The sequence below is a fragment of the Carassius auratus genome, chromosome 12 (genome assembly GCF_003368295.1).
Source record: "Carassius auratus strain Wakin chromosome 12, ASM336829v1, whole genome shotgun sequence".
NCBI classification, from domain to species: domain Eukaryota; kingdom Metazoa; phylum Chordata; class Actinopteri; order Cypriniformes; family Cyprinidae; genus Carassius; species Carassius auratus.
This window is the reverse complement of record NC_039254.1, coordinates 8111004-8135869: the sequence shown is the minus strand read 5'-3', so window position 1 is coordinate 8135869 and position 24866 is coordinate 8111004. Positions and strand designations below refer to the sequence as shown.

The 24866-nt window shown below is 41.9% G+C and overlaps 1 protein-coding gene across 6 annotated transcripts in view; it reads right to left on the bottom strand.

Moving 5' to 3' along the window:
• Nucleotides 1-24866, bottom strand: part of bahcc1b (BAH domain and coiled-coil containing 1b) — a 99922-nt gene that overhangs the window by 14772 nt on the left and 60284 nt on the right. For all 6 annotated transcript variants that reach the window (XM_026276688.1, XM_026276690.1, XM_026276689.1 and 3 more), the window contains 11 exons: nucleotides 22794-22916; nucleotides 20719-22710; nucleotides 20297-20411; nucleotides 19958-20148; nucleotides 19606-19764; nucleotides 15372-15568; nucleotides 14460-14814; nucleotides 11498-12268; nucleotides 6214-6371; nucleotides 5609-5745; nucleotides 5147-5254 (listed from right to left, as the gene is read on the bottom strand). In XM_026276688.1, coding sequence (XP_026132473.1) covers nucleotides 5147-5254; nucleotides 5609-5745; nucleotides 6214-6371; nucleotides 11498-12268; nucleotides 14460-14814; nucleotides 15372-15568; nucleotides 19606-19764; nucleotides 19958-20148; nucleotides 20297-20411; nucleotides 20719-22710; nucleotides 22794-22916 — 4306 coding nt within the window. The remainder of the gene's footprint in view (nucleotides 1-5146; nucleotides 5255-5608; nucleotides 5746-6213; nucleotides 6372-11497; nucleotides 12269-14459; nucleotides 14815-15371; nucleotides 15569-19605; nucleotides 19765-19957; nucleotides 20149-20296; nucleotides 20412-20718; nucleotides 22711-22793; nucleotides 22917-24866) is intronic.

Genomic DNA, 24866 nt, shown 5'->3' with positions numbered 1-24866 from the left:
ATACTTCACCAGGACAGATGGGTGGAAAAACATAGACCATGGTCCAAAAACCTCAGCAGAACATCAACTTCTTGTCTACAATCATGTTTGTGTGTGAAAATAAATAGATTTGCAGACTGCAACTTTCTAAACTAATATAACATAGTTCATAATGCTCACCAAAGTTGCCAAATACACATCTGCAAAGGTTGAGCAGACTCATCACGAGTCTGTTTTCGTGTCTTGGTGCTGTACGTGAAATAAAACATACTAACAACCTGTGAAAAATACTAACTCTAACCCTAACCCTAACCTAACCCTAACCCTAACCCTAACCCTAATCTATTATATATTTTAATATAGATATTTAATAAATAGTTGTTTTATGCCGACCAAGCATTTACCTTAATCAAAAATACAGTAAAACAATATTACTGTGAAACACTAATAAATAAATAATAAATGTATTTAAATATATTTACATTTATATTGATATAAAATGTACTTTATTCCTGTGATGGCATTATTTTCTAATGGTTCAATTTTTTAATTACTCCAGTCTTCAGTGTCACATGATTCTTCAGAAATATTTCTAATATGCTGATTTGGCCCTTAAGCAACATTTTATTATGCTCATCCAACAGTTTTTTTTTTTAGAAACAGTGACAATTTTTTTTTCAGGATTCTTTGATGAATACAATGTTTAAAAGAGCAACATTTATTGCTAATAAGCATTTTTGTAACACCACAAAAGTCTTCACTGTCACTTGTTCAGTTTAATGAGTCAGTGCTAAAATCGAACCGACTCAAAACGTTTATAAAGTATTAAATTGATTAAATATATGTATTTATAAATAAACATGTAATTTGCTTGTGTAAAAAAAAGTAATTATGGAAATTAGTATTACTATGGAAAAATGCAACTTAGTCTGTGTAAACAAAACCAGAAAAGACAGAGGAATTGTAGTGAAGTGAAAGAAAGAAGAGAAAGAGAGGGAGAAAGCAATCCAGCGGGAGTCACTCGACTGACCGGAGCTGGATCAATGGACACTAACCTCTATCGACCCGCCACCACATGCAACATGAACATGCCCGTCTACGCCCCATTCTCTACATCTGCATTCAATAAATTCATCCAAACACGTCATATTATCACCCATAATCCCTATTCCGAATGCCCCTTCAAAACACACCTGGAGATTAATTATTGTTTTTTTGGGAGACTGAGCACAACAACACCGAGTGGAACTGTAGGAAATATCTTAAAGAACAAAAGCATTACCAAGAGTAAACTGCTCAGCTCTGAACAGAGTAAAGAGAGTGTTGAGTGCACTTCCCTTTCTCCTCCTTGTGGCACAAGTACATCTATCTACAGATCCTCAACTACGGCCTTATGAAGTCGTTAAGGGCCTTAACAAAGGCCCTGTTTTTGTCAAAACAGAGAATAAAGCTTTGGTCTGTAGCAGGGAGGTATTTTCTCCCTGACCGTGTGCATCTCTGATTCCCTTCTACTGCATTTAAATGCCACAGAGTCTGTAAAACCCCCAAGGCCCGGGAGACCAGGTAACCGTGGAAACCTGATTAGTAACCCGACACCAGGTCCGAGGCAGGGTTTGGTGTGCGGTTGCTTCGGCTTGATGAGGACTGTGGCATGGGCGTCTATTAAAGAGCAGAGCTGACAGCCCTCCGCCCTCCTCTCCGCTCTGCCTGTCGCCACCCAAAGGTGACCTTCTGACCTTCTGACCCCGAAAGGCCCCTCTAGTCCTTGTGTCAACTCCATGTCACATTCCTGCTGTTGAGAGAGAGAGAGAGTGTGTGTGTGTGTGTGTGTGTGTGTGTGTACTTGAGCGGGTATGCTGGTAGGAGAATTCACAGTCCTCTAATTACAAACCCCTTCCCCTCAGAGAGGTCAGGATTACACAGTAATGCTATTCAGGGAAGGGCATTGATTAGCAAGACACAATCATCAAGAATAAAGAGAGAAAGAGAAGAGGAAGACAGCCAAAGAGAGCAGGAGAAAACGGTCATGTTTGTGTGTGTGTTCCTGCCATGGTCTCCTTCACAGTCCAATAATCAAAATCTAGGAACTGAAAAAGATGCTGTATGTTGCTATTATTTACCATCGAAAACCCTCAATCATTCCGGAAAATGAATATATATGTGCATAAATCCCAGCATTTGAGCACTCTGCTGAGTTTTCTTGTGCAGGAAACCATTTGACAACCACAAAGTGACCAAATATGTTTTATTTTGGTCTAACCCAAAACACTCGGGTAAAATGTGTACTTGCTATTTTTCACCTCCTTAAAATAAATATCGCTTGGTTTTATATTGTGTTAGCTGATGCAATAATATTTACACAGTGTCCTTATATATTTTGTGGCTAAAGTACAAAACCATTTAAAATTAAGATTTTTTTAAAAGTATCTTATGCTCAACACGGCTGCATTTATTTGATGACATTATACTGGAACTTAAAATAACTGATTTGTTTAATGTAATTTGTTCCTGCCTACTTACGTCAGTGTCATGTGATTCTTCAGAAATCATTCTAATAAGCTGATTTGGTGCTTAAAAAATAAAATAAAATAAAAAATAAAAATTTAACTTGTCTAATTTGAGTTAAAATATGAAAAAAATCTTTGAACAAGATCTATTTGCCTGAATGTATCTTTAATGCAAGTGTATTTTGCCCGCACTAACACTCAATTCAAAACGTTTGAAAGACACACTTATATTTAAAATAGAATCTATAAAAACAAGCCTTAATAGATTTTGTTTTTGCATTTTGTATTTGCATTTTGTATTTGTTTATTTTTAATAACTTTTAGATATTTTTTCCTGGAAAAGTCAAAGTCTCTCTTTGCCTCTTGGGACAGTAAAGTATTCATCAAAGAAAACAAAGCATATTCAGACATAGAGCTGGGTGTTGTCCAGACTCAAATCTGCAGACTGTGCAGGTCTCCAACCCATGCTCCCAGGATTCACTGGGGCAAAATGCCCAGCGTGCGCATGCACACATCACATGACAAGCCCGTTCCTCACTCTCAGATTGGATTTGATCCTCTTGGCAATGCCGCAACGACCCGTCAACACCCTTAACCTTGTCTAATGACCTCTGACCTCAAACAGATTTGGCCCGACACCAAAAGATGTTACACTTTTTAGTACACAAATGCATGAGGGACTGACAAAAACCCCACACACCCAACACATAACCTCAAATCCAATAATGCTGACAAACACTACAATAAATGTTACCGTTCAATTGCTCAACAATTCATGTTGTCTGCCATCAAACTGACGTAAACCATGATGAGAAAGTCAAACCTCGGCTTCTCTCTGCCATTCCCTAAAAGGACTCTAAAAAAGGCTTTTTACGACACGGATAAATTTTAGCGGCGGGAAGTTGTCATTTGTTTTATTTAACAGGGGAGCTTTATTAACGACAGGGATAAATGTGTGCTGGGTATAGCATGTGTAATTAAGCTCTGGCTCCTGCTTTTCATTAGCATGCTGCTAATCAACCAGGCTAGTAATAAAATGGGAGTTTTGTTAATCAGGTAGGGTAAACTTGATTTGACCGAGTTTATCAAAATGTCTAAGGCTTGGCGTAAACAGAGGTGTATCTCAGGGGAAAACGCTCATCCATCAGAGTGATAACTTAAAGCCCTGACTTGGTGCAGGCAATTGGTCTCCGCGCTTTATCAAATTAATATCGCAGACGCGTCATGGGTTAGAAGGGAGTCGCAACACTTGTAGATAATCAATGGAAGTTGTAAATATGATTAATGACGGCTCTTTGCACTGATTAAGTACTTAGTCTGCCTTGTATGAAGTGATACGAGCCTTCTAGACTTATTTACATACACGCGCTCATAATGCGTTGTAGCGTCAGATTGCACATGCACGTCCCAAATGAGTTCACAAACATAATCTTTCAAAACATCTCCTATCTAGACTGTTATTAATGCATGTGAAGCGTTTGGCGACAGGTAAGGAATTGTTTCCCGAGCCAGGCTTAATTCTGGTCGCAGCTAAGAGCTAATTTAATCCCAACTCTCTCTCTCTCTGTAAACTGTGGAAGAACATTTTTCATTACATTACATTATTATTATAAAATAGCAATAGAACAATAACATTATTTACTGCTCTACAGGATATGATTCTAAACATACACACAACATACAAATCTATGCTTGTGAGAACTGCCTTTATACTTATACAGCACTTAGATGAGCTTACAATCCTTAATTTATATATATATATTTATAGAGAGAGAGAGAGAGAGAGAGAGAGAGAGAGAGAGAGAGAGTAAACTACTATGAATTGTAGTCCATTACTGATTCCAAATTACATGACATTTGTATTTAGTAACGTGATCCATTACATTAAACTTATTAGGTTATTTAATCAGTTCTTTTTTATTACTTTTTACGTAACTCGCTTATCACATTGTTTTAAATAGGATAATACTGTACTACTGATATTCAAAGAAAATAGGTTTCCCAAACTGAGGTTCGTGAAGGAACTGCAGGGGCTTTGTCAGTTTAATGAAAAGCTAAATTAAGTCATAAAATGTAAAATTAAAATAAATAATTCTAAAATAAATTCAGTCAAAATGAAACACTTCAAAAAATAAATATATTGTTTACTTGCATGTCATGCAGGCATTTTAGAAAGAAAAAAAAAAAAATACTTAGGGATTATGAAAAAATTATTGCTATTTTTAAATATATACAATAAGTAATCAATAAAAAAGTGACTGTAGTCTGATGGCGTGTATTTTAAAATGTAATTTAATCAAATTTAAGTCTTGTTATTACAAGAAATCCTGATTACATGTAACCCAGCTCTTAATTTACAGTATATTATATGCATCTGCTAAAGTGTATAAATCCTGTCGTCAGCCCTAGATACGTCACTTTAAATAAAGAAAAAAATTAAATAAATTTTCTATGGTAAAATCACGAATCTGAGTAAGTTCTTCGAAATACAACAGCATAGTTTGAGGTATCATTAAATTTAATTACAGCACAATTATGGTCCTTTCTTTTATCCAGGAAAGTGAGTTGTACTGCATTTGTAAAGCATTTCAGGAATTTGGCCATCAAAAACATGTAGAAACTGTAAGTACAGTGGAATTAGAACAAAAGGAAACACTCACTTGACTTTTTTAGGGGCGTCTGTGGGGATAGGGGGTGCCGATGTGGACTTGCGCTTCCTTGGCCTTCCGGGTCCTCGACGAGCCGGACTGCGTGAGGTCTCCTCTTTCCTGTAAACACACAAACACGCGCACACACACAGCCTGTCAATCACTCTAATTCACATTAACGATGCTGAATGGAACGAAACACTAAGCCATCCTAATTGTGAGAGTGGACTAGAGGAAAGACTTAAGCACGGCTCAAGCTTATGCAAAGAGGGCTCAGCACACACTGGGTGGTCTCAGCAGAGCGTTGCGAGGGGACAGAGAAAGAGCTGGAGAGAGACTGTAAGAGTGTGTGCTGGAGGATCGAAGAGAGTTCGATCTCTCCGCGCATGTGTGTAAATGGGTTTTGAAAGGTGTGCGGAAAGCATTTATATGTGGAGGGTGTGTATTTGTGAAAGTGGTCTGTGGTTTGCTCACTGGTGGTCATGTTTTCTCTGTAGCTTGGCCAGCTCCCTCTGTTTTTCCTTGTAACGCCGCTGCAGTTCTGCCAGCCGCACACGCATCGCTAGCTCCTCCCGGTCCAGCGTTTCCATGGTACCCTTAACAGGACACACCTACACATAGAACGAAAAATCTCCATTGAGTTTATCATTTTTAAATGCCAGTCAACATTGTGTCGCTTTGTATGATTGTCTTTCTTTCACAGAACACAAATGGAGATATTTTGAATAACGTTCACAATGCTCTTTCCCATACAGTGAAAGGATACAGTGATTGATCTTTAAAATTGGTCTATGTGAGTCATGCATTATATTTCAAGTCTTATGAAACCAAACCATTTGTGTAAGAAACAAGTCGATTTTGGAAAATAATCGAATTATGATTTTTCTGATAAAAATATTTTTTTTTATGTTGGCAGAAAAATGCAGGGAGTCCTTAAAGCTTTTATTTTTTTGAAAACATCTGATTTATGAGCGTTATTTTAAGTATGGGAAAAATTTTTGCTACTTGTTGTGCTCCATAAATAAATGAGAAAATGTAAAATACATAAATGTTAATAAATAAACACGAGTTACGTGTACCGGTTCGGGACGTGGCGTCCACTTGCACTTCCTGCGCAGATTGAGGATTTTGCGAAGGGGTGGAGTTGAGTCTACTGGTATGGGTGGGACCAGTTCCAAGGCCCGGGCAGCAGCTAGGGTTGCCAAACTTTGGAGGTCAAAGGTCAACATGTCGTCTTCTGCACAGAACGAGAAGAAATAAAGGAATTGAAGGAAATATCACATCATCTGATCTAACAATGACAGAGAAGAAGAATATACAGGGAGACCTCCATCTAGGATGGTTTATTAGGATCAGACAATATTTGGCCGAGATAGAATTATTTGAAAATCTGGAAACTGAGGGTGCAAAAAAAATCTAAATAATGAGAAATCACTTTTGAATTTGTCCAAATGAATTCTTAGCAATGCATATTACTAATCAAAAACTAAGTTTTTATACATTTACAGTAGGAAATTTACAAAATATCTTCATGGAACATGATCTTTACTTAATTACCCAAATGATTTTTGGCATAAAAGAAAAATAGATAATTTGGACCCATGCAAAGCTTTTTTGGCTATTGCTAAAAATATACCCCAGCGATTTAAGTCTTGTTTTGTGTTCCAGGGTCACACATGTTGGTAACCAAACAGTTTTAGTTACATAGAAGAAAGTCAGTTATGCGGATGAGTAACCAGTGACACAATGTGCACTTTTGCATTTACTATCAGTTGACCAACTGATCATTGTTGTCTGAGTTGCATTAGGATATGGTCACATTTTTTATTTTTATCCTTTCAAATGTGGTTGAAGGGACAAACCCTGTTTCCATGTGTATTTAGTGAAAATCACTCGAGACAGATGTTAATATCAGGTGTAAACAGAGGCCTCTGTTGCCCAATGTATATTCAAAAGTGACCAAGCAAAACAGACATCCAGCCTGTCCCAGTAGATGCAAGTGAAAAAAACCTGTAAAGAAGCAAAAATAAAAAGAGAGTCGAAGAGAGAGAGAGGGAAAGAGGAAAGCCTCAAACGGTACAAAGCCGCCTCTAAGCATGCCGCTGTTTCCTGACAGCACTTTGTGCTTTCAGAGGCTGAATGAGCAATGATGATAGCTATTAACCAGAGAGCTTATCTCTGTACATGAGGCTTAGATGCCAGGAGCCATGTTACAGAGAAAAAGAGAGAGAGGGAGAGAGAGAGAGATGAAGAAGGGCGAATTCTCAACATTTATCACTGTCATTAGGGCAGGCCACATGCTCAGTCTCCACTCAGCCAATGAAGCTTGAATATTCATGACAGCCAAAGCTGGCCTGGGGATACTGAAAAGACTGCATGAGTGTGTGTGTGTGAGCGGCTGTGTCTGTGTTAGCGGGTGTCCACGGCTTGCTATTTTGTTGCGTCACGGCAAGGCAGGGGCACAGTATGAGATCGGCGTGGAGAGAGACTGAATAAGGGGGGAAAGAGGGAGGGAGGGTAGACAGGCAATAAGAAGTAAAGTGTTTATTGAGCTATCTATTTATTCGTAAACATCCCCTCATTACTAACATGGAAAGAATCCAATTTTCCCCTCCGAGGGGAAATGCATGGTGCACGAACAGACCTGCGCACAGAGAGCAGGAGGAGATCAAAACCGAACTAGAGGACAGAAGTCAGCGGAGAAAACTGTAAATCTCACAAGAACTGTCCGAGAACATCTCATCAAAAAATATTTTTTACATAAAAAAAAAAAAGTTAACTTTCTTTTTTTTTTAGGGTGATGCATTTAAGCTACAAAATGTTCAAAACACAAAACGATCCAACAAAGAAATCTGTCTAGCATGTTTACAAAGAAAGTCCCATTAAGAATTTTCCTTCATGACAATTAAGCACATTTTCCTACAAATTCTCTTTATGTTTTTCCTATTATTCTCAATGATGATTCTAATTATAAACAGTGATATATGGTTTCGATAAATAATTGTAATCATCAGGGTAGACTTTCAGCATACAGTAATGAGAAAATGTAACAAAAATGTAAAATGGCCCTAAAAATAAGCTTAATTTATACATCAAATTAAGACTATATATATATATATATATATATATATATATATATATATATATATATATATATATATATATACAATTTTAAATAAATGAAAACAATAATACTTTTCTTATTTTTTATTTTCTTTTTTTCTTCTTGGGCTGTAATGTTACCTGGAGTTCATAAGTTCATGACAAATTCTGTGAGATTCACCTAAAATCAGAGGTCAGAGAAGTTCGAAAGACAAGTTGTACAGGCTTTAAAAGAATTAAAGCCACATGAAGGAAATCTCTCAGCTGAAACGGAAAGTGAGCGAGACACGTGAACCGAAAGAGAAAAAGAAAGAAAGACCAGATGAGGAAGACTGGATTATGGTGGTCTGGGAGGGTCTTTGGTTTCCCACCTAGCTGAAATCATCGTGCCACTTTTAGCCCTGTGGTGGTCTTTTTGAAATCGATGCCCATCGGCCTGCCGTAACGAGGCCGGTGGGGGCCGGAGCCATGGATAGAGTGATAGCATGAAAGCAAGACGTACAAGTGGGATGGAAAATCTGATGCCCAAAAAAGAAATAAAAATAAGAGAGGGAAGGAGAGAAGACAGATAACGCTCTCTGAGAGCATTTAGCCTAGAGATCTGTGAGAAAAAAAAGAGCGGGAACACTGTGGGATCACTGACCAATCAATAACAACTACCAACAATACTTCAAAGAACCTCTCAAAATCTATATAATTTTATCACACGTTATTTGTCCATACTTCACAATGCCCATAACACCGCAAGGGATGTTTGCAGAACGCCTGGGATGTCGGCCATAGATAAGAATGCTTGAAATCAAATCTGTAAATCACTGAAGAGTAAACCCAATCGCATATGAAATCTTTAGCCGGCGAGAGACGGGGTCCTGACAGACCGAGCGGCCGCCTCACCTCCAGTTCTTTAATAATTCAGCAGCGGGTGTGTTTATTGATGACTTCTTCCCCGCTGCAAAGAGCTTCATCATATTCTCTTATTAGTCCCTTTAGTGCAGCTTGCTTAGACAAGAATTACACAGCAGATTACATCCCTATTTTAATACGGGTGGAAAACACACACACAAACAGCGAAAACGACGCACGCCGCCGAATGCGGTTAGATTTTTTTCCCTGCGCGGTGTAAGCGTTAGGGATTTCTCAGCTGCTAGAGGATGCTGGTGTAAATAAAAACATCCTTTGGCAGGGAGACCCTAAACGGTCCCTGGAAATGCAACAAGCCTTTAAAACTGTGCTCACAACAATGGGGCCTAATTAGCCGACAAAAACGCTGTCGTCCTGAGAGGAAAAAGATCAGCTGTTTTTACTATTTCATCAACTTCGCACTGAGGGACTCAAAAAGCTGTGGGAAAGCGCCAAGGCTTTTTTCCATCTAAAATGAGGCTTATAAAAGTGATCAAACAGGTTTGAGGAGCAGGGGCAGGGGAGCCGTCCCTCAGGATGAGTGAGTGGACACAGTCCAATCTGGCGGACCCGGGGGGAACTAGCTATCATTAGAGCTGCCTTTTAAGACAGGCTAAAGCCCTTTAAAAACACGGCCCCCTCCTCACCGCTCCGTCTTAGTCTCTCCCACAGGAAGTGCTGAACCCCAAAAGGCTGGGGAGCATTTGATCTGTAGGCAGGAAAAGAAGGCAAGAGTGTGAGCGAGTTTGTGTGTTCCTATGAAAATGGAAAGCTCGACGGTCAGCTGAGAGTTAGCATTTGTGTGTATTTCGGTGTGTCTCTGCACGTATTGTCGGGATGGTGTTATGGGGGGGGTGGGCTTTGTTATCTTTCCTTCACACAAAGCCTGGAGATCTGGCTGGGCTGAAAACCCTATTTTTTTGCTCCTCTTTTTGTGCAGACAGAAAAAAAACAAAATGAAAGCCTCCATCGTGGTCTTCCCCTGCCGCCTGTATCACAGCGCTACAAGACCGCTTATGCAAATCACTGATGAGGAATTAAATCATGTGTGTGATTGGGTGTGCTTTCTATTGTGATAAGAAAGAACAGAACGGCTGTTTCTCGGTCTTTTTAACCACCTTTTGTAAACCTGTTGGTGCTGGAAATGTTACAAGATGGACAGTTTTCTGAAATCGTGGGAGTTGATGCGGTGTTGGTGTACACTGGGAAGGATGTAAGGAAATGAGATCGGGGTGTGAATAATTAAGGCCAAAGGGTTCCACAACAATAGATTGGGAGGGTTTTAAAAATACTTTAAGCACATACTTAAAAGGTCTTTTTAGGTGGAAATATATTTCAGAACATTTTACAAATTTCACAAAAGTTAGCACACAAAGTATTAACACTACTATCTTAGCATAGAAATAATTGGTTAAAGTCAGCTTGAAATTAAAATTCAGCATATCTTTCAGCATGATAAGATCAGCATATTAGTGATCTTATCATGAATGATTAATCCGTGCATGTTTCTTTTTCCATACATGGAATTTTTTATCAAAATTGTATAACTCGATCTTCTTCTTTTCTCTGGTGACGTATGCCAGATTTCTCCAAACATTGAATCTTACTCTGGCCTTTTCTTACAATCCACTGCAAACTCACAATCAGATCTGAATCTATCAGATCAACAACCAGTGGACACAACTAAGTGCATCATCCTACATGTTTTTTCTTTTTTGATAATCCATTTCAATTGGATGTACATCTTAATATGTAAGAAAAGACATGATGCTAATTCAGTTCCATTGCGATGTAAATTACTTTTGATTAGCTAGAATAATATTGCAATGACACGCTATGTTTTAGGTATTACAAACAGCTTTCACATGCATAGGATCTGTAACAACAGCAGTAAATGGATGCTAACAAAAAGAAATTGTTTGCCTGAGGAGGTAACTGTAGCAACAACTGACCATTTAAGCACTTTTTGTTCATTTCTTTCATTTGGGGAATCATCTTGTGCAACCCAGATTGTCATTTGGAACCTCGAGCACTTTGTGTCCTTTTCAGATAATTTTTGGATGAAAAACATTCACACACATAAACACTGAGTGACATTATCACTTTATAAATGATTTTCATAAAACGGTTTTGTTTAAAAGTCTTTTTAAGAAAAAGTTCATTTAAATATCTGGCTAACTGTGTTGGGGCAACACAATCCATTTGGGCTAGATTAACCTTAATATTGCTGGCAAAATATTTCAATTCCTTTACAAAAGCAGACATCCCCTGAAAGTCGCTGAAAACTCTGCACACAGAATGAAAACCTTGATCAGCGGGTAATCTGAATATTGGGGGGCACACATGTATGTTCATCCTCACCTCTGTTCTCTTCAGTGTTGTTCCTCTGCTGTTGGGATCGCTCCAGCTCTGCCAGTTCACTCAGTAACTCTATACCATAATTTGGGGCCACCGCGTTCCCAGAGACAGGCACAGGGGCCGCCATATGGGCATCTCGAGTGGCACACAACGCTGCTGCGATAAGGAGCTCCAGGCTCCAAATGCAGCTCCCAGGATACTGATTCCCCAGGGCAGAGGGCACGGGGCAGGGGGAGAAAGGCGGCGAGGCTGAGTCACTGGCTGACATGCACTCATCCTCAGCAGTCCTCTCTGGATCGTGCTCAGTAAGTTCCGCAGTCTGACAATCCTGGGTGGAAGTCACAGCTGAGTCTCGTAGCTCCTCAACCTGCTTCTTGTTGTCTTCAGCTGGTGCTGGACTCTCTATTCCACTTGCCTGGCTGTTGGGGATCACAGTCGCTCTGTCTGGACGGGGGTCTGCTATGGTAGAGTCAGTGACGGGGCAAAGAGAAGTTTGTGAGAGAGTGGCATCCACCTGTCCGTCTTCTTCTATAACTCCTCCCTCCTCTTCTACATCCTCCACCTCCTGGGATGTTCTAGTAGGAGATCCCACTCCAGTGTGGCACACAGGCTCCTCCCCTTTGGGAGATAGGGGGTGGGGCTGGGGTGCAGGTTCAGCTGGTTCCGCTTGCTCCGCCTCCAAGTCTGCATGCTCAGCCAGTTGGACTTCTTGAGGGGAGGGGCCACCTTTGTAACCCATTGTGATGGCAGGGTAAGTGTAGCCAGGAGGGAGATCTATAGGAAAAAATGGGGAAAAAAAACTGATTGAGTGTTTCCATAAACACTGAGGTTGGTTTGGGCTCCTCAACCTTGTTTGAAGTCACTCTATTACAAGCATAAAGATTTAACTGCTCCTGAAACATACTTCAGCGCATGGAGAACCAGCAAGCCATTACCATTCATTTGTAATACACATCACAATATGACCTTGTCAGTTAAGGGGCACGGCCCCCTGACGTTGAAATGCAGAAAGGGGTGATATATATGCTGTATACGGAAGCATTAGCGACAGTGTGTACCATTCGCTGCGTTTATCTAGTATAACTCACACACATAATGGAGCTGGCGCCATAAAGGCTATGGCGCAGGCATGAGCGAATTTTCCATGAATATTGAATTATGTTCAAGTTGTTATGGATGCAGTGTGAGCGAGAGAGAGAGAAAGAGTGCACAGAGGAATGTTCGTGTATAAATTAGTCTATAAGTGAGAGTGTGTATTCGTCTCGTCTGCCGTGCGAGTGAAAACGATTGCATGGGAAACGTTGCTTGCATGAAAGAGCGAGAGTGTCTGTGTGTGTGTCTATATGAGATCTGCAGCATTGCCGGGTATATTGATGACAGCATGGTGTCTGGGTGTGATAGCACAGCCAGCCCTGTCACCTCAGCGTTGTATTATTGATGGTATCCTTCCGCCAGATGAATGCATATCCCTCCGCCAGGCAGCACTCAAGGACCTCTGAAGGATAAGAGAGGCCCTGTCTGCCGTCTCACTGACCTCCCTACTGTTTTCTGTCTGTCTCTCTTGCACCTTCACCATACGGCAAGCCGCTCCCTATGGCGTCTATGCTTTCTTCCACATACAAATGTGTCACAAATGGATACAAAGGTGAAAAGACACAGACACAAAGTGAAAAGTCAGCACTTACACTTCCATTCAAATTAACAGTCTTAGGTAATCAAAGGCCAACAAGTCCTTCAAAGGCCCTGTGTGTCTTATCTGCAGCAAAATATCCATCTCTTCTGTTCACTGTCCCTGTGATCAGGGCCTTTTTTTCTATTTGGCCATCTCTTCTTTTTTTTCTGTCTCTCCTTCACTTCACTCCCTTTCCCCCGGGGGTTTGTGGAGCCAGACGCGATGGCAAGACCCTAACCTTGAGAATGAAATGAAACGTTCCAGCCTCTTTCCTCTAGTCTGTTTTTTTTTTTTTCAGACTCAAATGCGAGGGCATTGGGATAGGATGCATGTTAGAGAAAAGCACTGTTTTGCTTTATTCTGTTCACCCCTTTTATGAGACTGGATTATTGCTCCAAATAAACCAATCCACTGCCTTTTTATCGTCAGACACATGTTAGAATGCATTCTGATACTAAGCATGTACGGGGTGTAGCAAACATTATTTTTACAACTTCAAAAGCATGTCCTCCCTCTTTTTAAGAAATAAGCAGGGCAGCATCAATATAGAATTTTTTTCCGAAACTGATGCTGATAATGATTAATATTTTTATGTCAATAACTAATATATAGGCTGATATTAGATGTAAATATATGATTTTGTCAGTCTGATAACAAAAAAACAAAACAAAAAAAACACAAAAGTACAGATTTCTATATGATCATTATTACAGACTGAGTTTTACAACAGCTAAGCCAATTAAAAATAGTCCTTTTATCAACTGCCTATAATTTATTGGCTTATATTTATGTATTGGCTTATAAATTTATCGGACAATCCTGATAAGACCATAAGAGTATAATGCATTTTCATAAATAATCATTATATTTTAAAGCATATCCTGCATGCCCATAAATAATCATTATATTTTAGATTTGTTTTACTTGCTGTGGTGGGGTGGGGTGCAAATTTAGCCACAGACCCATGTAAATGACAATTTATGTCCAAGCAGAATGAACCCAAAAGTGGCACTGTAGCTATGATATGTTATCTCTTACACTAACATTAACTTACTAGCATTTGCCTTTCAGTAAATAAAATGTGCAAACATCACAAAACCTAATTAATATTAATAAGCCCAGTTTACAAGGCGTATAACGAGTCCTCCTTCAAGCATACCCATGTGAGTAGAAACTACATTTCTACAGTTACAGATTTCTGCAATGCATATTTGTTCCTGTATGTACAATAAATACATTCACCATTCGTCCTACTGAAATAACACACATGAATGCTGTCATTTTCCCACTCACCAGGCTCCAGGGACTGAGGGTAGTCCTGTGGCGGCTGGCCCTCGCCCCTCTTGTCCTGGGACTCTGCAGGTTTTGGCAAGTGGTGGGGGGTGGCATGAGGACTGAGCGCTGGGGAGCGAGGGGCAGCCACGGCCGGGCTGGGCTCAGGGCAAGGCGTGCAGGGCGTACTCTTGAGGTGGGATCGTGGGGCGGGCGAGCGACAGCAGGGTGAAAGACGAGAAGCGCACCCCCCTGGAGATGAGGAGGAGGGGGGCGGTTTAGCAGTTGGGCCAACGGAGAAAGGCTTAGTGTGCTTGGACGTGCGGAGCTCAGACGATCTCTCAACCAGATCGATGGGGGGATCCTCAGGTTTCCTCTGGAAAAACACAAAAATCACAAATGGCTTCAGAGACTTTATAACACAGCACACAACAGTAAGAGTGGGAAGTCAAACATTATGCATATCAACATTATTCCCAGTTTCCTCACAACTGAAATGCATTTATAGTGGAAAAAAGATAGAGCTAGTTATGATTCAGTCATCTCAGGTTTATTGCGTAAGGCCATGCACCAGGAACACAGTACAATGGGTGCTAATGATCCACCGTACACTTGCATTCTGCTCTGCCACTTTGTATAAAACAGTCAGATAAAAGCCCGAATCCTGCCCTGTTCCTGAGAAGAATACCACTCTTTCAAAACTTCCAACATTAAAATGTGCTTTGAAAATGAAAGCTGGCCGTTCTTTGGCTATAACTGCTATGAATTTCTGTGAGCAGGAAAAACAGGCCTTTCACAACCTCAGGCACCCTGGGTAGGCTTCCTGAAAGACGCCGGGCTTCTGTAGAGAAATAGCTGTTGGAAAATCACCTTGAGGGGTATGAGGAAACATGGCTACCCAAATGTACGTGTGCTTTTTCCTTCATGTGTTACCTGTGAGTGACTGTGTCTGTGCGCCAGCTCCATCGCCTGTGCTGCGCGGTGCTGCTGGTGCTGATGTTGCTGCAGCGCATAGAGCTCCTGTTGCCGTAGAAACTGGGAGCGGGAATAGACAGCAGGATGCTGCATGTGTGAGGCGGGCCCTCGGGCTCCGTAAACAGGGGGCCACAGTCCCTGCTGCTCCATTACATCTACAGAGAGTGGAAGAGAAAAAGAGAAAGGAATGAGAAAAGAATGAACAAAGGTTTTTCTTCTGCCTCAAGGCAAGTCTCACTTATCGCTCTGAAGGCCTATTGATTTACGGCTATAAGATTCCACTCTTTTTCCGTCCCTCTTTTCTTCCACTCACTTTTTTCTTTCCAAAAGTCATCCTTCGTCCCCAGGGCAAAAAAAACAAAACATTTCCACATCTCTTTCTTCATCATGCAGTGCACTCAACCCGTTGGCAGAGAGAGAATGCAAACTGCCTCCTTTTTACATTGTCTGTCCCTCGCACTCACCGTTAGCCTGGTCATACCTCAGCGGATTAACACAAAACGATGGACACCAGTGAGCTCACCAGCCACACTTGCCTGATCTCTGGCTCACGCACGCTACAGTGCCAGTCAAGACGATTCAGCGCCGCTGTCTCAAACTGTCACATGAATGTGGCTCCTCTGACAAGACCTTCCTGACAGCCTGCTGAGAGCGGGCAAGAAGGGTCTACTCCCAAATGGCTCACTCGTTCACAAGAACTGGGCTTGAGTTATTATGCCTTTATTAAGGGTTAGGTGATGGGTGTTGGCCTTAAAAAGGAGCACAGATGTTATACCCAGAGACAAACTCTTGAGGAGGGGAGACAGACATGAAAGCGTTAAGGTCACCCGTTGTTTTGGCCTCACAAGGCAGCGCCCATCGGCCATCTGATGCATTTGCAAAAATGGCAAGCTCTTACTTAAAATAGCCAGTTCCTATTTGACTTGGTGGTGCAAAATAACATAACTGGAAATAAAGTAAAATGTACAAGGCGCAATTTTTGTTTTGAGGATGAAATAAATCATTAGATTTGGCATGTTAATGACATCTAATCTTTAAAAAATTGTTTTGCATTTTATTGGAGACACTTAGCAGCAAGTTAATGACATAGTTCAGCCAAAAAAATGCAAATCCGCCATCATTTACTCACCCTCTTGTTGTTCCAAACCAATATGACTCTCTTTTGTGGACCACAATGAAAACATTTAAGAAATACTATAAAAAAAAACAACAACGAAAAAACATTGACTTTCATTATCTGGACAAAAACAGTTCTTAAAAATGTCATCTGTTTTTTGGAAAGACGTGAGCATGAGAAAATGATGCCAGAACTTTCATTTTTTTGTGTGACCTATCCCTTTAATTAGATAAACTGAAATGTCTGCCTATCTGTGACTAGGCATCTCACTTTTGTGCCGTTCAATCGCTAAGCGAGCAGGATATTGAAAGGAGTCTGTCATTTCTGAAATGAGCTGATCAGATAGAAAGGATGGAGGAAGGGGGAGAGAGAGAGAGGGAGAGAGGGAGAGAGAGTGTAGAGGGATGAAGCGCAGCTGTGCAAAGCAGTTAGTCTCAGCCTTGAGCCTCAGCCCACAGAAATTTCAACACAATATGTTTTTCTTTCAGCCATTCGGTTTTGCATGCTGTATATTCTCCACCCCTCCTTCCCTGATGTATGGCAAGGACCTTTGTTTGGGAAAGATTACTGGGACAGGGTTATGTTTCCCTAGGGAGGGATCCAATGGATGCACTTCCCTTCTTTGTTGCGGAAAGGGGAGTGTGACGCTAAGGAGCAGAGAGCTAATTAAATTTCATAGCCAGTGTGGGGAGGAGGAATGTCGAACAGAGGCGCACAGCACAGGACAGCAGAGCACAGCACAATACTGCAAAAAACTGTGTGATGATGCACCGCACAGCAAGGCACAGTATAATAGTGTGAAAAAAAGACATTCAGAGATGCACAACAAATCAAAGCACAATGCCAGAACTGTGCAGACACGATGGCACAACCGAGCACAGCATGGCATGACAAGGCACAGTGCAATACAGTTTAAAACCATTAAAAGAGATGCTAAGAATACCACATCCAAACTCACTCAGATGGAGCAGTGCATCAGAGAATGAAGACCCACTGGCATGAGCTGATGGTAAATATTCCTTTGGTTTTAAAGAGAATAATAACTTATTCCCAAATAAAATACATTTGCCTATATAATCTTATAGAAAAATTTAACTACTGTAACTATCAACCACAATTTTTTAATTTTTTAAATGTAACTACCAAAATGACTTTTCTTTTTTGTTAAAATTATCTAGGCCACTCAGACTAACAAATAATGTTAACTAACAGGCAAATACCTGTTGTACCAAAAAATATGTTTGTTAACCAATAAATAAAATTATACACAATTTTGTCTAAATCAATAGAAAAAAAAATAAAACATTTAACTGTAACAAGTGAATTTAGGTGGTTAAGCACTATAGTATACAATTTGAAAAATGTGTATCAATTCTGAGATTTGTTAAAGATTACATTTAACAGCGTTATTGAATTATTAGAGCTTTTAAATATTAAGTGAACATTAGATGACTGGAAAGGTAATGTAAATGTAAAAAATAAAAGAAACGAGCATGCCCTATTAAAAATTATATAGACCAATATATCCATAATAAATCCATAATATCAGCAAATAACAGATATATTGTGGCGATATGTTGTCTATCCTTACCATAGAGCAACTGAGAAGTAAGAAAAATGCTATGCCACTGTGCAAAATGAACAAAAGAAAACAAAACAGTTTGATCCCTAAATTGTTATTGTTCACTGTGCTCCTCACCTCCTCAGGTTCCACACATTGTCGCAAAGGAGACAAACTCCTAAAAGCCCACCTGGGCCAATTCTGCATTCATACAAATTTAATCTAAACCAACAGACCCTGAAATGTACACCCACACAGTGACTTTAGATCTCCATTTCTCTCGCTCGCACACGCTTATCTATGCATATGCCCCCCTCCCCCCACACACACTCAAAGTCAAATACGCAAGCTATCTACTTGAAATGATAATTTGTTTAAACGGTACGAATAATTCCACTTTGCGCATTCAGAATGTGCATTAGGACCGCTTGTGAAACTGTTCCCATTAAGTCCATACTACAATGTGCTGTAAATGCCTGCTTGGCTTAGTGAAGCGTTTCACAATAATGATTACAAAATGACACAAGGGCAGAAGGGGATGAGATGGAACCATACAGAGGCGGAAGGGACATTATACCCAAAGGGAAGGGAATTCAGTGTCGAATTCCAGAACAGAACAAGTGGACAGAATGACCATGGATTAACTTGCTGTAATTGTCTGGCTGTAAAAGTAAAAGTTCACCCAAACATTAAATCTCAATTTATTTCTACTTGTTTCTTGACCTTTTTAACTGGTGGGGTAGAATCTAGGTGAAGATTCTTCAAAAGATTATTTTGTGTTCGACTGCATCAAACAATTAAAAAAATATATTACAAAGTGAAAAGAAAAATAATGAAAATTCATTTCAGAATATGGATGGCGTGAATATGTCTTTGAAAGTGAAAAGTGAAAGTCGCGACATTTGCCAAGTATGGTAACCCATACTTGGAATTGGTGCTCTGCATTTAACCCATCCAAGTGCACACACACAGCAGTAAGAAGCGAACACACACCCAGAGCAGTGGGCAGCTATAGATCCAGCGCCCAGGGAGCAACTGGGGGTTCAGTGCCTTGTTCAAGGGTACTTCAGCCATGGATATTGAGAGTGGAAGAGAGTGCTGTTCATTCACTCCCTCCCACCTACAACTCCTGCCAGCACCGAGATTCGAGCCGGCGACCTTCTGGTAACTAGTCCGGCTCTCTAACCATTATGCCACAGCTGCCCCTGAATATGTGGAGCTGAATAACCTCCATTCTCCTCCATACCCTAACCCAGTGGTTCTCAAACCTGCCCTGGAGTACCCTCAGTCTTGCACATTTTGTATGTCTCCCTCAATTATCACACCTGATTTAACTCATCAGCTCAATAGTGGAGACTGCAAGACCTGAAGTGGGTGTGATAGATATACGGAGACCTACAAAAATGTTCAGTGCTGGGGGGTACTTCATGGAGAGGTCTGAGAACCCCTGCCCTAACCTATTAACAATGTTACTACAACAACCAATTAAATACCAGTAATATTGGGCAATGTACCAAGGTGATGGGTGGCAGGGTGGGCTGCTGGCTCAGTAGGCAATACCACCAGGGCGGCGGAAGGGTCCTGAGGCAGGGGCAAGACTGGTTGCAAAGGGCTGGGCATAGTTGCAGAGAAGCCGGGGCCCAAGTTCTGGTGCAATGCTGCATGACTGAGACCTGAACATGGAGACATGGAAAGGCCGCTTAATGATAAAAGATTTCAGCTTATGGTTCAATACTAATGGGCAATTCATTGATTATTTAGTAGGGTAAACTAATTAACCAACATATGCAGAAATTCAACAAGAGCGTGAAGTATATTGTAATCTAATATCATCAAAATGGCCAAGACAAGATGGCATTTGCTTACCATAAGAGTGTCCCATCCAGAGGGAGGGACTTCCTGTCCGAGGCATCCAGTGATGATGGGCGGGGTGGGCGTGAGCAGAGGGCTCAGTGCCTAATTGGCTACCGCCTGGCACAATAAGGTGTGAGGTCAGATCTCCATGGCAACTACTGGAGGGGTGGATCCTGGCAAAGTCAACTCTGTCTTTGTTTTCCCTGATGGGAAGTCATCAAAATGGCACAATGTTACTCTCCAAGGCATTACAGCTACAGTGCTGTATGCTAACTCTTCAGGTTGGTCTTTGTTTACATACAACTGATACAGAAATTCAATTGGAAACATCAATTTGACTAATAGTTGTACCTGAGGAGGAATTCTCGCTCTCTGTCATATGCAGAAAGTCCAAGCTGTTCCTCACAGACTCTTTTCGCATCTTCATCCACTTCCCGCTCCAGTGAGTACATTGGACATCCAACACCTAACACAGAATAGTTAAGCACTATAATCTTTAACCCACTGATGACCAAACTTATTTATTTGTTAATTTCACTAGATCCTATTTTTTTTTTCAGTTAAATGCTAAATCATACATATAGGATAGCGGTATATCAAAAGTACAGAAAGATTATCTTAATCACAAGCTTGTTTTTCTATAAAGTTTCCAAAAGTTCATCAAGTATATTCAGTAAACTGAAAATGTATGTATGGCTTGTTAGAACACAGACTTGTACACACACACACACACACACACACAAACACCAGACATCCTGTTGAGAGTCGCTTACCCTTCATGCTGGGCATCACTCTGCTATGGTGGCTGTGGGTGGGATGCCCGTCTGGCAGGCGGCACGGGGGCTCTCTCTGCCTGGCAACGGCCACCGCTATCCCTACAGGGGGCTGTCGCACCTCTCCCTCCCCCTGAGCTTCCCCTGAGTCCTTGCCTGCCCGCTCAGAGCGCTCATTCTCCCCAGACGACGAGGCTCTCCTAGGGGGCAGGTTCTGCTTTGATTCCTGCAGAGCACAGCTCGAACCACTTCCATTTTTGTAATTTTTCTCGTTCCTCTCGCTCTTCTCTCCAGTAACTGCCCCCTGCTTGAGGCAGCCCAGGCCACCAAATGGGCTCTTCTGAGAGAACAGCAGTGGTTGCTGGCTGCTATACTTCATCAGACTACTCATGGCATTGCCTTCAGGTCCCTGGGGGCCCAGTGTGGCCTCCTGTGGGGCAGTTAGAGGGGGAAGAGACCCTTGGTCCCCATGTGAAGTCTGGGAAGCAGAACCCAGAGAATTGTAAGCCTTGTGCGGTTCTTCATCCGGTTGAGCACGGTGTCCTCGCACCTCCCAGGAGGGATGAGTGCTGGTCTGATGCCCACTGTAACCCTGTGATGTCGATTCCATGTCCATCTTTCTCTTGTCTTGTGTGCTGTTGCCAGGCTCCAACTCTGGACCCTGTCCACCATTACTAGCCCTGTTACTGTGCTGCTGATGACGTATCCGTGCAACTCTTTGACTGTTCCTCTGAAGAGTACACTCAACATCTGTTGCACCTTTACCTTCAGATGATGCCCTGTTCGATGGACCTGAGTGGGAACAGTCCCGGAAAGGTGGAGTGCTGGCATAAATGCTACTCTTAGCTTGGTGCCCACCCTTTGTCCCCTGTGGCAGAGAGGGACGGAAGGCATCAGATTCCTCACTGCTGTCCAAGTTACAAGAACGTGATGAGTGGGGATGCTGATTCTGACTGTGCTGAACCTCGTTTGTGCGTGAATGGGGGCCCAAGGGCCAGTCTGGGCTCTTGTCTGTTTTGCCATATGCATGTTGCTGCTGGGAAGATTTTCTTTGGCAGCTACTCGGAGGAGGCAGTAGGGTAGCTACTCGACTCCCACTGCTACTCCTCTCAGGAGTTTTCATTTCTTTCCCCACCCTGCCCCCAACCGCGACCATCCCACCTCCCACACCTCGACAGTGAGGGTTCCCCAGCTGGAACGGTCCACTGGTTTTGTCTCCCTGTGGCCCCACAGAGGGCACAAAGGTAGGTCCTGTCACCTCAGAGTCCCTGCCAAGGCTCTTTTCCTGAGCAGTGGGCATGATTAGTGGAGCAGGGGGTGGTGGGCAGAAGAGATCAGGGTGGGGATGATGAGGATGATGATGGTGCGGATGACTTGGGTGCAGCCAGGATCCTCCTAAGGCAGAGCCTAGACCCAGGGGTGGGGGTATTGAGTAGGGCACTGGGTGGGCATGGCCCAGCATGGCACTGTGGCGAAGACAGTCTGAGTGTGGCTCACTAATTCGCATCTCTCCACTGACACCCTCCTTGCAACAGTGACTGTCTCCACTTGTCTGCCGGCCAGTCCCCAGACCAGAGGCCCCTGGCCCCACACAACTGGGCAGGGAGCCCCTGGTGGTGGCCCCTGGATCAGAGCCATTCTGGGTCTTGGTGCTAAGCAGGCAGGAACTAAAATGCTTAGGGTCGTCTTTGTGCCGGAAGTCCTCTTCTAGGCCTTGAGGGTGCTGCTGGTGGTGGTGGTGAAGAGTGGGAGGACCATGATGTTGCCGATCTTGCTTGGACTCTTGTTTACTCTTTTCTTTTTCTTTTCCTCCGGGTGCAACTCTTCGCTCCGCTACACCCGTCTCTTTGGAGCTCTTTTGGGAAGCTGTGCTCCCAGGTTCCCTCTCACGACTGCAGGAGTCCAGTGGGTGGGCAGTCCTAGATAGTGGTGGGAGGCTGTGATTTGTGGAGAGAAGGTGGGGCTGCGACGGGAGGCTTCGAAGATAGAAATCTTAGGAAAGAAAAAAATGCAGACAAATACTTTTTCATAGTCTGTTTCCTGCTGATGGACAGAAGAAATGGAATCTCACTCACCTTTCTGAGAGTCATAGAAGCGGTGCTGTCCATAGAGTACGCTGCTGTTGCCATGGTGATCCAGGGGGCTCATGGGTAGGAAGGTGGGGGCTAGACTCCCTGAAAAGCGGGGATACCCTGGGGCTGAGAGAGAAAAAGGAAAGAGGGGAGAGAACATTGTCAGGATAAGCAAATGTAACAAAAGAGAGTGACAGTTTTGGCCTTTTGCTGTGGCTGGATGCAGGTTCATGAAGCCCTACAGCATGGTACAACCTTTCCCAGAAACCCCTACTCAAACAAGTTCAGTTCTTTACTCGACATTTATGAGTAGTTCAACTAAACAAGAGCTTTTAGAACTTCTGTTTACAGCCTTTAAAACACATTTTAGTTGATCTTCACAAACATAACATGCACTATTGTATACCCAAAGAAGAGAGACGATAATTCCCAAGCAGTTGTATATATGTATCAATATATACATAAAATACAGAGACATACACAGACAAACAGTAATAAAAGATGCTCTTTTCACGACTATGCATGCAAATCCCACTGGTTCAGAGGGAGGTAAATGGCCGCTCAGTGTGACTCTTTATCTTCAAGGACACTGCACTGTGTCCTGAGATAGTGAAGGCTACACTGGGGTGTATTTATGTGTAAACTAAGCACATGGCTGAAACCCAACCACAGAGCAGCAGAGGTCAATGGCCAGGCACACAAGGGTCATGCGCTTAAGCCGCCCACAACACAGAGCTATTATAGCCATCTGTGGTGTGTGTTTGTGTGTGTGTGTGAGCGTGAGTGTGTGTTTCTGTCTATCAGTGAAATGGAAGTCTGTGTAAGGGTAGAGTATATTGGTGTCTTTTTGAGTGTGTGTTCCTGGGTTTTTGCACACATATATGTTTGAGACACCCTGTCCTTGCACACAGTTTAATTGGTTGCAGTTAAAAGTTTAATGGTCGGGGGCCAAAGTAAACAGCAGTCCATATTGCTCATCCTTAGCATTCCACGGAGCCAATGTCCCATAGCCTACAAAACACACACACACACACATTGTCATGACCCTTTCTGTCCTGACACAATAGAAAACTGTGGCAGAAAACAAATTAATGCATGATATATTGGTCCCGAATCAATCATCATCTGATATCAGTAATGTTTTTATTGTTAACAGTCAATATTGGATATTTATTTGTATGCTCATTTACCTTTAGATTACCATTGCCATCTTCTAACACTTAAAATTAACATTTACAAACACAAATAATTTAATAGCACTATTAAATAAAATGTCTAAATGTATTATCATAGCATCATTTAAAATGCTAGATTTTAGCTTTTACATTTTCTTTGTTATTTGTTTCTACATAATTTAAGTGGTTATGGGTTAGGAGCCAAAAATTTAAAGGACTGTAAAAATGGACCAAAATTTCATCATTAAAATTAAACAGCTTTGCTATGCTGTATGCCTTGACTGACCATTTTGTAGTTGGTGAAACTGATGAAAGTACTTTATTACAGTAACAGGCATTCAGGGCATGAATTAAACCTTTGTGTAATACGTATATAAATAACGAGTAAGAGGGTAAAAGTGAGAACGAGAGATGGGAATGAGGGAGTGCGAGTGTGATAGAGACGGAGCATATCATTTCGAGAGGCAGATTATGAGAGAGACAGACCGTAAGTGTCTGTAGGTACATGTGTGAGTGTGTCTGAAAGAGAGAGAGAGCAATTGAGAGACAAAGGAGGAGGGAAGATCTCCCCCTCTCCTGCCTCTCTTACTAATTGACACCAGTGGAGCGTCTTGTTGACAGTGACATCACAGGGGAGTCCAGATGTGTAATATCAGGCCTTCTGGCTGCACCTGTTTCCTACAGCCACAGAATTTCAATTTTATCGACACACACATATGCAGTGTGTGTACACACACAAGCTCCTGCAGCATGTGGAGATACAGAGAGGTGCAAACATTAACCATGAACATCCACAAAGACGAGGGACAGTTAGCACAGTCATTTGTAAATTTGTGTGTCCTTGAGTGCATATATGTGACCCTGGACCACAAAACCAATAATAAGGGTCAGTTTTTTTTGA